Source organism: Zea mays, chromosome 8, assembly GCF_902167145.1.
Source record: "Zea mays cultivar B73 chromosome 8, Zm-B73-REFERENCE-NAM-5.0, whole genome shotgun sequence".
NCBI classification, from domain to species: domain Eukaryota; kingdom Viridiplantae; phylum Streptophyta; class Magnoliopsida; order Poales; family Poaceae; genus Zea; species Zea mays.
Genome location: NC_050103.1, coordinates 168814207 through 168829135, shown reverse-complemented (window position 1 = coordinate 168829135; position 14929 = coordinate 168814207). Strand labels below are relative to the sequence as shown.

At 45.0% G+C, this 14929-nt stretch overlaps 1 protein-coding gene across 1 annotated transcript; it reads right to left on the bottom strand.

Moving 5' to 3' along the window:
- Positions 1 to 1365: 1365 nt before the first annotated feature.
- Positions 1366 to 14115, bottom strand: LOC103636362 (AP-4 complex subunit epsilon). Its single transcript, XM_008658720.4, has 11 exons — positions 13244 to 14115; positions 11147 to 11332; positions 10786 to 11001; positions 10584 to 10694; positions 10083 to 10280; positions 9862 to 9993; positions 9398 to 9454; positions 9208 to 9324; positions 8047 to 8124; positions 7225 to 7368; positions 1366 to 2949 (listed from the first exon to the last, which is right to left on the bottom strand). The coding sequence occupies exons 1-11, from the start codon at positions 13844 to 13846 to the stop codon at positions 1870 to 1872; spliced, it is 2922 nt and encodes a 973-aa protein (XP_008656942.1). The 5' UTR covers positions 13847 to 14115; the 3' UTR covers positions 1366 to 1869.
- Positions 14116 to 14929: the final 814 nt, after the last annotated feature.

The window sequence follows — 14929 nt, the reverse complement described above, 5'->3', positions numbered from 1 at the left end:
GGACCTTAGTGTATTTTGAATAGATACACCTCTTGATTAGTTGTCAGTATAAGAACAAAGATCCGATAAAATAAATAAATAATTTTTTAAAATTTTTATAACAAGTATAGGCTAGTTTTATTCGTAAAAAAGTCAATAACATTTCTATGATGAAAAAACAAAATAAAAGGTGATGTGCCCAGACTTCATCTGCATGCATGCACACAGCCTGCACCAGTGCGAGCCTGAAGCGACGCTTGCAGCTAACTAAACAAAACATGCTTTAAGCTACAAGTATAGGTGTACATTTGGCCGGGCCTCATAGACCGGCTCGAAGCACGAAAAAAAACACGGCCCAGGCACGGCACGGCACGAAATATTTTAGTGTCGGACCGGTTTTGGGCCGAGGTCGCGGTCCATGGGCGGGCACGAGCACGGCCCGTTTAAGGCAGACACGAAATGGCCCATATAGAGGCACGAAAAGGCCCATGTATTTATTAAAATCACACTTAATTCGACACTTTCATGTACTTGATAAAGAACACAAAGCTAGAGATAATGTTAGTTAGATGTTTTTTTGTAGCTTTGAATTAGAATATTTGATGTAATTTTATTTTTGTTATGAACATTAGATAGTGAACTGAACTTACAAACTTTATATAGAGCTGATTATATTCTTTTTCTTTCTAACAAAATGATTTGTAAACGAGGTAGTTATTGCATAACTCTGGTAACTTAATACAAATATTAAGTTTGCTTTTGGTCAAATTTATTTGTATTATCTTTTATTTGTTTTATTAAATTTGTTTTGAATTTCGGGCTTTGATGTGAATTTCGGGCCCTAATGTGAATTTCGGGCCGAAAATTGAATTTCAGGCCGTAATGTGAATTTTAGGCTTTTATAATTTCGAGCCTCCAAAATGAGCCTGGCACGTTTAAACAATTACGGGTCGGGCCGTGGGCTGAGGACTAGGCCCATGGGCCGGCTTGACACGGCCCGAAATTCAAACGGGCCGGACCGGCCCGAAATTCAAACAATACGAGCTTTTCGGGCTTAGGCCGGGCCGGACGGTCCGAATGTACACCTATAGCTACAAGTGCCGGGCAGCTACACACGGATAATGAATAATGCTGGTCCCTGCCGGCTACGATTACCCGACAAGGCGATGACGCAAGAAATCAGATGAAGTGATGCCGTTAGATCTCCATCGACCACCTAGAGACTCCCTAGACAAAAACAACGATCTCGACTAAATAGAACCAGAAAAGAATAGTAGTAGACCTTTTTATGAGAGAAAATACTGAATGCCCCATGGGCCATGGCCCTACGCAGCAAGTAGGTTTGAATGGAACCGAAAAAAAAAGAATTGCATTACTTCTCAACAGTTAAAAGTTGCAAAAACAAATCTGCGACTGTTTTCATCAACAATAAACAACACTACACATTTACCGTTTTATATTTTTATTCCAGCCAGAGAATGACACCAATTCTTTCATTGTTTTACTTTCCAGTGCCCAGCAATTGTAGTGTATCTAGCCCAGCTGAACAAAAATGCGCCGGCACACGCTTCTGTACCACGGTCTCATGTACAGATTACACGTCATGTAAACACATGTACAATAGTCTCAGCACAAAATCACAAGAGGTTAAAGGAAAAATACCCGCAACCATTCACAGATCTCAACAGCGCAACCCCCCTCCCAACTGGAAGGAGGACAGGTCGTGTCTTGTGACTCGAGAACAAATATAGCCCTTGCAAGTTGCAACCCTTTTCCTACGCTGATCAAACAGCGAGATCATCGCTGTTTCAGTGATCGAGACATGTCGGAGATGAACTCCATCTACCCAAAGAGGCCACGCGGAGCATACGGTGTGCCTTACTGTCCCCTTTAGCCTAGCAAGTCCTTGAAAAGATTGGGGTTGTTCCCTGTCGGTGTCACACCTACTTGCCGTGCAGTCGAGTCCTTTTGCAAGGCATCTTGAAGGCTCGAGCCCTTCTTTGGTGCCACTGCCGTCGCTCCTTTGTGGGAGCTCACCGAAATAGCATCACCTGGAGTGGGATCGGTGGACCCACTACTAGTCACTCCAGTTGGTACATCATCTGAGAAGATTGACATAAGATCTGGTGCTTTGGAAGTACTGGTAGTGGTAGCCGGAGTCCCAGAAAGCGCCGGAGCAGCAGATGCTGGTCCAAGAAGACCCACCAACTGTGAGAAAGGGTCAGCCGATGGACGGCTCGATGGAACTGTCTCGTCACCCAGATCCAGCAGATCAGGCGGTGGTGCAGCAGCTGGGATTACTTGCTCCTTAACAGACTGGGCAGCCACATTAGTGGTAGCTACTTTCTCAGTTGAGGGACTGTCCTTCCCTGTCTTTCGAGAAGCTTGTGCTTTCCTGTCAGCTCTAGCTGCTGCCGAACCAAAAAGCGAAGCAGCCAGCCGTTGCTTTTCTGCTGAGACTTCTGTGCCCTGCTGTCTCTTCGAACCGTATGAGGACTCCCGTGGCTGTGAACTTGGCCCTCCCCCATCAGAATGAGAGGCCCCATTTGTTGTTTGTTGACTGGACATCGAGCTTGAGGGTGTGGAAGAGGAATATGTTGACCTTCCCCATTTCTTTTGAACCCCATCAAGGCGGAGTTTGACACCAAACTCACCAGAAACCGCATCGCTTGGTGGTTGAGGCCTTGATGTTTGATGGTCTTCCTTATAGTAGCCTGGCTCTGAAACTGGAACAAGGTCAGTATTTGGTGTGGACATGCTGGTTTGTGAAGTTGCTAGTGGCAAAGAAGGTTTAGGCATCTCATAGGCCTCGAATCTAAGAGTATGGGCAGATGTTTCCTGTTGTTCTTGGCTTCTGTAGCTGCCAACACTTGTAAGACCAGAGCGTTCACTCTCTGGAATGTAAGGTGATGCACCGTTTTCCAAGGCTTGCTGCACATAACTGTCTAGAAATGAGAGGTTTCTGTCGACCTGCAATACAAGCATAAATGTACAAGATTGTTACTCTTTATAAAAAAATTTGAAAAATAAAAGGGAAGGTCCACGTGCATGAAAAATAACAAATAACCACATTTAGTCATTTGGAATCTCAACCTTCTAGCATTGCAATCAAGGTTTTTAGGGATATATGACAACCATTGTCGTGGTTTCGGAAACTGGGGGACAATAAGATTTGTGTTCGGTGGGGATGCTAGAGCGGACTCACTCCAAATGGTGAATCGTTGGGACTCGAACTAATAACTTGGGACACGGGATTTATAATGGTTCAAGCCGGAGCCCTAGTCCAGTGTAGTGTTGATCGTAATATTGCAATGGAATGTGTTATAGCCTGTGTGCCTGTGTAAGAGGAAGAGGGGCCTTCCCTTTTATATTTCTAGGGACAGACCTTATGTTGTTGTCTCTCTCTCTCTATCTCATAGAGAGAGAGAGAGTAAAGGGAGAAAGAATCCTTCGGCTGTCGTGGCGGGCCCCCTTCTCCTGGTCGTACGAAGTAGTGCTCCCGGTATGGCGAGGCCCGTTACTCCCATCTATGCGGCGGGTTCATTGCTGACGCCCATGCGGTAATGTGCGGCAGGTCCCATGGTTCAGCCCCGGGGCTCGATGGATATGGTATGGTTTCCTACCGTCATCGTAGGCCCCACGTTGAACTTCCGCGCATACGAATTCCAATGATGTGAGCTTGGCAATTGGTCTGGCCTCAATCCATTTGGTGAACTTATCCACCGCCACAAGCAGGTGGGTGCAGCCCCCGGGTGCTTTCTTGAAGGTCTCAAGCAAGGAATGGCCAGATGATGGGGATGGTCTGGAGCGCTTGAGCCAGCATATGTGTTTGTCGGGCGTAGTACTGACAGCCCTCACAGGTACGAACAACCTGCTCGGCGGTGGCCATGGCAATTGGCCAATAGAATCCTTGCCTGAACGCCTTTCCGACGAGCGTGCGTTGGGTTGCATGGTGCCCGCATGTTCCTCCGTGAACTTCGGCAAGCAACTGTCGTCCCTCTTCGCATGTGATGCACTTTTGCTTGATGCCCAAGGCACTTTTTTTATAGAGTGCTCCGTCAATGATCATGAAGGATTTTGCTTTTCAAGACAAACGCATGGCTTCGGTCACGTCTTTGGGTAGTACTCCGTCTGATAATCGGTTGACGAGGGGCTGACACCAGTCCTACTGGTCGGCCGTCGCAACCAACTCGTCGGTGTGGGCTGGCGAGGTGTTCGGGCCGTTTGTCCCCTCGGCACTTTCCTCTTCCACTTGCTTGATTTTTACTGAGGGTTCGTAGAGGTCTGAGGCGAAGACCCCATCCGAGACGAGTTTTCGCCCTGACGCTATGGTTGATAGCTCGTTGGCCTCAGCGTTGAAACGTCTGTAGCTATGGTGTAGCTCGAAACCTTTGAACTTCTCCTCGAGCTTTCGTACCTCGCCATAGTATGCACACATCTTAGGGTCGCGCGGTTCCATCGCCTTCATGACTTGATTGACAACCAATTTGGAATCGCCCCTGACCAGGAGTCGTCGTGCTCCTACCTCGACCGCGATTCGGAGCCCGTTGACAAGGGCATCGTAGTCGGCGATGTTATTGGTGGCGTCAAAGTGGAGGTGAATGGCGTAGCAGAGCTTGTGTCCTTGGGGTGACGTGAGGACAACACTTGCACCACTTCCGGTCTTCAAATAGGAGCCATCAAAATACATTGTCCAGTACTCTGGGTCCTCCACCGGCGGTGGCTCATGCACCTCCGTCCATTCTGCGATGAAGTCGGCGAGGGCCTGGGACTTGATCGTGGTTCTGGCAACGTAGTCGATGTCGAGTTCGTTGAGCTCGAGGGACCACTTCACGATGCGTCCAGACGCGTCCCGAATCCTGATGATCTCACCAAGGGGTGTCGTAGACACCACCTACACGGGGTGTTGGTCGAAGTAGTGGATCAGCTTCTACTTGGCGATGAGGACCACGTAGAGCAGTTTTTGTATTTGAGGGTATCGTGCCTTGTACTCTATCAATACCTCACCGACAAAATACACCAGCCTTTGTACCTTGAGTACATGTCCCTCGCTTTCTCTTTCGACCACCAGTGCAACGCTGACCACCTGGGCGGTGGTTGCAACGTAGAGGAGGGTTTCGCCTAGTTTGGGCGCCACTAAATCCAGTGACAAGTTGAGGAAAACTTTTATTCGATCGAGGGCCTCCCGGGCTTCGGTCGTCCAAGATAAATGGTCGCTTTTCCTTAAGAGCTTGTAGAGGGGCATTCCTTTTTTCCCCAAGTCTAGACACGAACCGGCTAATCGTGGTGACGCACCCAACCAGTCGTTGTACCCCCTTGAGGTTCTGGATGGGGCCCATGCGTCGGATGGCTTCTATTTTTTCTTGGTTTGCCTCGATCCCTCGATCTGACACCATGAAGCCGAGAAGTTTTCCCTTAGGGACCCCGAAAACGCATTTCTCGAGGTTTAGTTTGATTCAGAACCTTCGGAGGTTGGCAAATGTCTCTTCCAGGTCAGCGATGAGGTCGTCCGACTTTTTGGAGTTTACGACGATGCCGTCCACGTAGGCCTCCAGGTTACGCCCGACTTGGTCGACGAAGCAGTAAAGCATGCACCTCTGGTACGTAGCTCCTACGTTCTTCAGGCCGAACGACATCGAGACGTAGCAGAATGTGCCGAAGGGGGTAATGAAAGTGGTAGCCCGAGTATGCGTCCAGAAAGGAAAGGAGTTCGCACCCAACGGTAGATTCCATGACCCGGTCAATACGTGGGAGAGGAAAACGGTCCTTGGGGCACGCCTTATCGAGCCTTGTGTAGTCGACGCACATCCTCCAACTCACGTTCCTCTTTTTGACAAGCACGGGATTTGCAGCCGACATTGGGTGGTGCATTTCCCTTGTGAATCCCACCGCCATGAGTCTCGCTACCTCTTCGCCTATGGCCTTGCATTTTTCTTCATCAAAGCGGCGAAGCCGCTGGGTCACCGACCTGGCCGTTGGCTGGATATTCAAGGAGTGTTCAACAAATTCCCTCGAGATTCTCGACATGTCTGTGGGCTTCCAGGCGAAGACGTCGCAATTAGCCTGGAGGAGGTCGATAAGGGCGTCTTCTTGTTTGTCGGAGAGTGCTGCCCCGATTCGAACATGCTTGGAAGGGTCGGCGTCGTCGATCTGGACGTCCTTCGTGTCTTCGGCGGATTTGAATGTGCCGGAACCGGCCTTGGGAGAGTCTGGTTCGGCCTTGGGAGCGTCCGGCCTTGGAGTAGACGCCCCTCCGCAACTCTCTCACAACGGCTTGTCCTGACGCGAGCTCGCAGCTAGCTTGCTCACACGCATGGGCTGCTTGGAAGGAAGTGGACGCCATAATGACCCCATGGGGTCGGGCATCTTTAGCTTGAGGTATGTGTAGTTGGAAACGACCATGAACTTGACGTAGCCCGGGCTCCCCAATATGGCATTGTAGGCCCCTGGAAAGTCCACTTCAAACTTGACGTAGTCGGGTGTGATGTCGTGGATCGGCGCGGCGCTGGGGGTGCAACGCGGAGCGTGCGATCCCCAAGGCATCAAAAGTCTCTACGTACATGATGTTGAGATCGCTCCCCCTGTCCATGAGGACTTTGGACAGACGCTTCGGGCCAACGATTGCTTCAACGACAAGGGGGTAGGTTCCAAGATGCGGGACCTTGCTCGGGTGATCGCGTCGATCGAACACGATTGGGGCCTCCAACCACAAGGGGCATGGTGAGCCGGAGGACTCTACCGCGTACACCTCCTGGTGGTCGGAGTCGTGGGGGCGCTTGTTGCCGCTCTTCTGCTGATGGTTGGCGGTGGCCTCTAATGCTGGCGACGGTGCCTCTCCTACTCGCCACCTGGCGGAGGCAGCGAGTTGGCTGGGGCCTTGCTTGAGAGTGGCGACGCACTTCTACCTTTTGTTTGTCTTTCCTAACCGGAAAAAACAGCTATAAAGCTCTCCTAGCATATTAGAGTTAACAATAACCGATTCAAGCCACATAAAGACATAAAATTCAACTAAGAGTACCTCCCTAACCAAAAGAAAATCCCTTAAGCGCCCCAAATAATGTAAACTGACTTATAAACACATACTTAGAAATGTAAATATGTACCACGTATGTGTGAAATGTGTGTAAAATGAAATTCATGCTCTTGGCGGAACAGGAAAAGATATGCCCCAACATTCGCATCTCGAAGTAAGCAAACTAGATAGTAGAAAATTCAGGTTTATTTAGAAGGATGAAATAACACTACCTCAATATCTTCACAGCTTGCATCTGCAGGCATAACACTTTCAACATCATTTTTGCCCAAGCCTAGTAAAGCATGTAGCTCGTATGCCCGTTGCTGCAGGTCTGTTGAATGTGAAGCTAACAATTCATCTACCAATGTTTGACACTGCAAGAAGAGAGAATGTATATACATATATATATTTATAGAAACCAAAAAACGCTATCAAATCCACAATGAAGTTATCCTTTTGTGACTTCTTAGTACAATTATGCCTGAAGAAAGTTCATTAATGATTTTATCAGTAGGGCCTCCTTGCCATGGGAATTGGGAATTATATATACATCAGATACATGTGTGATTCCCATCCCCATCTAGTGTTAAATCATGTAACAGATTAAATATACATGTGGTTCTTGACAACAAATATGATGATAATAAATTATTTTAGTAAAATTTGTCATGAAATAATATGCAATGCAAGCATCCGAGGATATATAAAGAGATGAATACTTGTGACTGCTTTATATAGCCGGTTGTCCAACTTTGCAATGCTTGGTATTACTGCCGTTTTTAACAGAAATTAATGTCTTCAAAAATAACAGCGCTTGCAGAAGGCCAGAAGCAATGAATCAAACAGGAGACCAGAATAAGAAAATGCATGTCCATGAGATGGGAACTAATTTTATTTTTAATTTCATGCGAAACGTGATGCTCTTTCTGTGAATGTGAAGACACATGTAATGAAACAGTGTGGCTTGAAACAGACTAAAGCTAATATTAAACTGATACACATACCGACCAAAATCAGAGTATGCAAAAAGAAAGTCATAGGTGTTCATTTACCTCAGGCAGCAAATCAATCCTCCTTCCAAGAGCGATTTCAAACGCAAATATCTTCAGAATTGCTGAGATTGCATACGCCTTAAATAAGAAAAATCAAATAAAACGTCAATAATGGCATACAAAAAGACATATCAACAACAGAGCATAGACTTCCAGAAAAAATAATCAATAATAGCCAGTGTCCAATGCATAATATAAAATGCGTCCACTTCTCTGGTATAAAGACACTGGATGATTTTTTTTCACATGTAAAGGAAAAACATTAAGTCATGTACAGTGTGGTCGGTAACATCAATATATGTTTCTATGTGGGGAAAAACATATACTGACTCGGTACCAGTTCTAGGTGTGGTTAAAAAATTATCTTAAGTCTGACTAAGTTTGTAGAAAGCAGTATCAGCATGCTTGACTTCAGATAGGTATACCATGAAAATATATTTCATCACAAATCTAATCATACTTGTATAAATTTAGTCAAACTTGAGATACTTAGCACTATTCTAGAATTGCAACTTTTCTGGAATCAAGTATATGTTAAATTGGACATAGAGCTTCAACTTGGCATTGATGATACCGAAGTCCACAGTCCTACTAAATAGTTGATTAATAGATTGAACTACATATCAAGTTTCAAATTATCCAACAACAATGTGGCATGCGTTGTAATCGACAAATTGCAGAAAAGACAGCATCTCCACCAGGTATTCCTATACAATCTCCTATACCTAAAAAGTAGCATTTTAGGAGACGATGGTGCTGCAATAAATCTCCTATATCATCCCTCATACCTATAATTTTTAACAGATCTCCTAAAAGAAGCACCCTTCCTCACAACACCTGCTCTCCTTCCCTCAAGAAATGTAGGAGACAGGTTTTAGGTAACCTGCTAATATTCTCTTATATCGTAAATGGATTTTAAGGAACTCACCTAAAACAGCTTATAGGAACTCGCCTAAAGCATCGGGTGCAGATGCTTAATCATAAAAAAAACTCCAGGAACAATTTAAGATTATCAAACCAAACTCAAAATTTTTAACAACCCCAGAACTGGATCGCAAAGGAGCTTAACTAGAACCTATTACCGTATTTCAGCATAGAGCATGCAAGTTATAAGGAGGCCAAGGTGGTCAATGAAACATGGGCTACACTACAAAAACATACCTTGACAGTGTCATCAGTGAGGTGGGCCTCTGCCACATCACACAATTTCCCAATAATATAAGAAGCCGAATGTTTTCCATCTGCTGTTCCATATTCCCCCAACACCCAGCATATTATCTGAACATAATGAATCAACTTAAAACATCCCAAAACTATAGTTTGGAATAGAAAGGACAAGAAAAATAACTACCTGAAGGAAAGAAGAAGGAAGCTTTGGCTCTCCGACAATGCGGACATAAGAATCTACCTGTTTAAGTACAAAAGAAGTGTTCTCTTTAGCAGTAAAAAATGTTATTGGCACTGGCAGGTCAAGCAGAGAAGATATGGAAAGAATAGGTTCAATTGTGGCTACATAAAACGTTGTTTACATTCTCTAGAATAAAGTTGAACAATATAGCATAAATTGAAGCATGAAATATATTTGCTTTGGGCCAGCTTTACATAAGTTTCCCAATTCACCCTATCTCTGTATGGTCATTGGTCAACCAAAGTGAATTTAACAAGCTAAATGAAATCCTTTTGTTTTCGAAAATTCAAGAGAAAATGACCAACTGGGGGGTATAAAATTATGATTGAAGGCGTATTTAGCTACAATAATCATGTCTGGCATTACAAAAGTGGTTACAATGAAACTTTGATGTTTAGAGTACATACAGCCGATGATCTTAGCTGACTGTCAGCACCTTCGTCCTCATCTCCAAAGCCTTCAGCAATTAGCCGCATCAAATTGTGTGCCACTCTGATGTTGACAAGATCTCCAGCATGCTCAAAAACTCTGTTCATGGTCTGTAAGAGAATAGAGGAAGAAAAGGTTCAGCTCTCAAGAGGCAACAAAAGATGCATGACAATATTTAGGACAATACTCATGTGATAACCTGGATGAACCACTGATTGCTAGGCGCAAATTGCTCTGCGAGTTCGACACAACGTGATGCAATTTCTGTCTTGTAATGATGATCAGTTATGTTGATCATGTACTCAATCATCCTATCAACAATCACCTCAACATTTGTTGACTTTGTCATCTTATAAAGAAGCTCAAATGTCTTGCGCTTCAAAGTGTCATCTGGGTCCTATTCACAGGAGTACACAGTGAGTGAGAAATCGAGAGTGCTCACCAAACACAGTAACAAAAAAAATGCTAAATCGCTGATACAAAGAAATGCATATACTAAGGTTGGACATAATAAACTGAAAAAAAAAATGCATTCCTTGTGTTAAATTCTGAAACAAGAACATGACTACAATAAAATGGTTGTCTTATTCTTTTGCAGTGAGCAACATGTTACACGGATGAACGCTATGGATGGCAGGAACATATCACAGAATAAATGTTTGTCATACATTTTCAATGCTTCAAATGGCACAACCCTCACCTCTAAGCAATCAATGACAGCCAGCTGGTGCTCTTCTGCAATATCTGGATTTATTTTTATTAACCTGCCAAGAGCATCAATGCCCATGTACTTAAGATTATGACTATCACTCTGCAATCAATGCAAGGATGATTAAGTTGGTTAGCCTCCAAAGAACACAACATGCCATTTATTTTTCCCATAATAAAGATCATGTGCAAACCTTCAGAAACTTTGATGTTGTTTCAGCTGCAGCCACTAGCATCTTAGGGTTTGGGAAAATGGATGAAATGCAGCATATGCATTCATACAGTATAGCATTGCCAATGTTGCTCGCAGTGTCACCCTTCTTGAATATGTCGCCCAATACAGTGTACATATGTCCACTTGCTTGTTTATCACCACTGCCAAGCACAGCAAGTATCTTCAATAGTTTTATCTGCCGATGACAGAAACAAAATCTAAGGCAGATAGCCGGATAGCATGGTGACAACTGAAAGCTTAAACCCATAAAAGAAGCATAACTCGCAATAGCAACCTAGCAGCACCTAACAAATAAATAATGTTTAATTTAACTCAAGTACCTGAATAAATGGTGCAGGCATTTGGTGATAATCGTAGGAAGTCGGAAGCCTCCTCTCAGCAACTTGTTTGAGGATGTTAACGAAACTAACAACCAAATCCTTGTACGAATTTGGTTCCTCCGAAATCAGGTCATAGAGGGGGCATAGAGTTGCACCCATTACCCCTGGATCATTATCACATAGCCTCTACACAGCAAGAACCAACAATATTAGGAACCTCACTGCTCCATGCAGAGATTAAAATAAGAATAATCATTCTAGCTTGCAAGAAATTAAGAACGTAAGTAAAAATGTACTGCACATGCAAAATTTTCATCTTTGGAAGTCCATGCATATTCAGTCCAAAGTTGCTGTGGTATCTACAGTGACATACTGATGACGACATGAAAACTTCGGATACAGCTGCTCATTATAAGGTGAGCTCATTCCTATGTTTGCATAATAATAAAACTAAGAATTAGTTACTGTCTAATATCAGTATTTTAATTATGTTTAGAAACAACAGTGATAATGATGGAGTATGGATATGTCATGAACAAGTCAAATCTTAAAATGCAAGTCCATTAAAGTTGAACATTCATTTCCTAGGAAGCCCAACAATACTTTATCAGGAAGGTCTTAACTCCATCCGGAGTAAGTTTGACGTCCATGAGCACCTGATAGAAAGATTATTAGATAAGCTTTTAAATGGATCTAGTTTGACCTTAAAATCACATCAAAAAGGCCTCCAAACAATCATGGTAATTTGACGTCGTTTCTGCCGAAAAAACTATGTCGTTGTTGTGAGCCTGATATTCACCCTAGGACCCTGGTCTAAATTGGAACATGCCTCAAGGAGATGGAGAACACAACAAGGAAGCCCTTGGACACCCTCACCCGTGGCCACTTCCTTAGGAGGCCAACAAGGACATCCAAGTCAAATTGGAGGCCCAATATGTAACAAGTTCAAGTTCATCTCAGAATTCAGGACTAGTCTGCAGTAAAATGAACGCCTCAGACACATACGAACTATGTTTTCAATGATTCATCTATGGATGAAAAGATGATATTATAAGCTAATTTATAGCTATGATTTGACATCAAAGTTCCACTGGAGTCAATGGGAATCGTCAGAACAAGTCAACGTCCAGAATCTGTCAAGGTGTTGAGTCACCGTCTTTTGGGTCGTTGGGCCATGTAACATGTTGATCAACTAGGGGGCGCAAATTGAGGTTCTTGGATGCCCCTTAGACTATATAATCAGTAGTCGCTGCCCACATTAGAGTTCGGGACTTCGGGTTTTATTTTAGAACAATTTGTCTTAAAACGGTTGTCGTTATCAGTTTGTGAAACCCAAAATTCGAGTGCTTAATCATACATCCGCAATTGCCAAAGACTTGAGTGTGTTTTATCTTAGTCTTACTTGTGTTCATCTATTCGCAGCAGAGATTAGCCTTCTCGACAAGGTCAACAAGATTGTGGCACGGTTGATAACCAAAGCCAGAGGAGATGTGGTGTTAAGGTTGCAGGCTTCGGGTCTTTGTGATTTAAAGTTGTATCGGTGTGTCGCTCTCCATTAAATCGATAGATATAAAAATCGGGAAGCCCCTGTCCCCATCACATACTAAATATCAAGGCATGTGAGAAGGGACATTGGGCCTGTTTGTTCAGCTTTTTTCTGACCAGCTTTTCTGAGAATCTGGCTGTGTAGAGAATCTAAGTATTATTAGGATTACGTGCGAAGGAAGATAAACTTGTTCATAGGACTCAGGATCTACAAAATGACGAATTACTACTATTGCAACAACTCAACCGATTATGTGTTTATGTTGTTTTTGAATGGTTTTTAGCTAAACGAATTTTATAGAAGCTGGCTAAAAAGTTGAGCGTTTGGTGGTTCAGCTTCTAGCTTCTGGCGACCAGAAGCCCCCCCAGAAGAACCAAACAGGGGCATTACTAAATGCATACTACCATTCATCTTGAAAAGAATTGGTCATAGGATGTCTTTTGAGACAATTTGTAGCTCATGCATGATCATTATGAGCTATTCAATGTTGGTTTCGGTCAGTTATATAAAAACATGAATTTAGCACAAAAATGAAGGGGAAAAGTGCGGACCTTGCGGAAGTTGGAGACGAGGTGGGAAACGGAGGAGGAGGATCGCTGGTAGAACCGGTGTAATGCCATGACGGCCTTCTTCCTCACAGCCTCCTTGGGGTGCACGAGCAGATCTACGACCTGGGGCAGCACGGCGGGGATGGCCTCCTCACCAATAAGGCGGCACGCGGCGGTGAGTGCTGCGCAGACGACGAGGTAGTTGTCCGACCTGAGGTCCTTCTGGATGGTGTTGACCACGAGGATGACGAGGTCGTGGCGCTCGTCGAGGAAGAGTGCGACGGCGAGGTAGCCGGTACGCTTGAGCGGTAGCGACTCGTCGTGGGTCATCTTGACGGCGTGGATGTGGCCGAAGGAAGCGTCGTGGCCGAGCATCTCGGCGTAGACTAGGCGGAGGAGAAGCTCCTTCATCTTGCGGCGTGGCACGTCGGGGTCGGCCAGGCGGCGCTTGAGGTGCTCGAGCTCGCGCGCGATGATGCGGTCCTCCTCCGCCTTGGAGCGCGCCTCGCCGATAGACTTGACGAGGTCGAGGAAATCCTTGGACTGCCCCCACCCGCCCTGCGACCCCATCGCCAGCTCCCGCCCGAACGTCCGCAGCTGCTCCATTGCCGCCGCCCTCTCCGGGTTCCTCAGCGGCGTGCGCGCGTGGCTCGACCGCCGCCGGCGACGGCGGAGGCGTCCGGTTGGAGTGGCGGAGTGGAAAGCTGTAGGAGATCTGGATCGGCGAGTAGGGAACTGACGGGAGGTGGGTTTGCTTGGAGATCGGGATTGTGATTAGCGACGAATGGGAGGGACTTCTCTTTTTTTTTTTCTCCGTTCTTTTACTGAATTTGTTCTGTTTTGCAAGGGATGTTAGCACAACTCTTCGTCTTTTCGCTCCTCGATCCGAATCTGCACGAAATATTTAAATCGTCTGCTAAATATGTTTCGAAATAATTTAACAGCTTGATTTTAATGTCCACACTCTCACTGATTATATCTATTTATTATATATTTAGTTGAGTGGGAAATATCCTTAAATTTGTTTTCGGAATTACTATAGTGTGTGGCATTATTGAATATTTGTACAAATTTTCACTTAAATACTAAAAGTCAAACATTCAACGATTAAATCAAAGTTCTTGGTGTAAATTGGATTCAACAGTAATACATCGATATGCTAATTTGAATTTTTTATAGCATGCTAATTTTAACATATATCCTAATGTAATTACTGATGCTGCGGTTCCGTTATTGAAAGAGGAAAAATGAGACGGATGGTTTTTAGATGGGTTATACTTAGAGCTGGACAAAAAACTCGTGACTCGGTAACTCGCTCGACTCGACTCATTAGTGACTCGACTCGGTTCGTTTAAAATGAGTCACGAGCTGAGCTAACAAATTAACCCGGTTCTTAACGAGTCAAACTTGAGCTGGCTCGTGAGTTACTCGCGAGCCAAACGAGTTGTGCAAATCTGCAATGGCCCGGCCCACTCATATGGAGCAACCCAACCACACGACACGGCCCACACAGGACACGTCGTTCTTCAGCCCAGCCATACGGGCGGCCCACACAACCAGCCACACCAAAGTCCAATTAGCCTCTCGGTGGCTCACTGGCTTGGCCGCACGCCGCCCGCACCACTTGCCGCTTCTTCTGGCTTCTCCCTGCGAGCTGCCCTCTCGGTCTCTCCCTCTCTCTCCCAAAAT

What these genes read in the sequence shown, in the direction of transcription:
- LOC103636362 (XM_008658720.4), bottom strand. Translation starts at nt 13,846, where the DNA reads ATGGAGCAGCTGCGGACGTTCGGGCGGGAGCTGGCGATGGGGTCGCAG. An exon ending in TGCCTGCACCATTTATTCAG is followed by an intron (nt 11,002 to 11,146) that starts GTACTTGAGTTA and finishes TGTCATCGGCAG; the next exon opens with ATAAAACTATTGAAGATACT. An exon ending in CAACATCAAAGTTTCTGAAG is followed by an intron (nt 10,695 to 10,785) that starts GTTTGCACATGA and finishes CATTGATTGCAG; the next exon opens with AGTGATAGTCATAATCTTAA.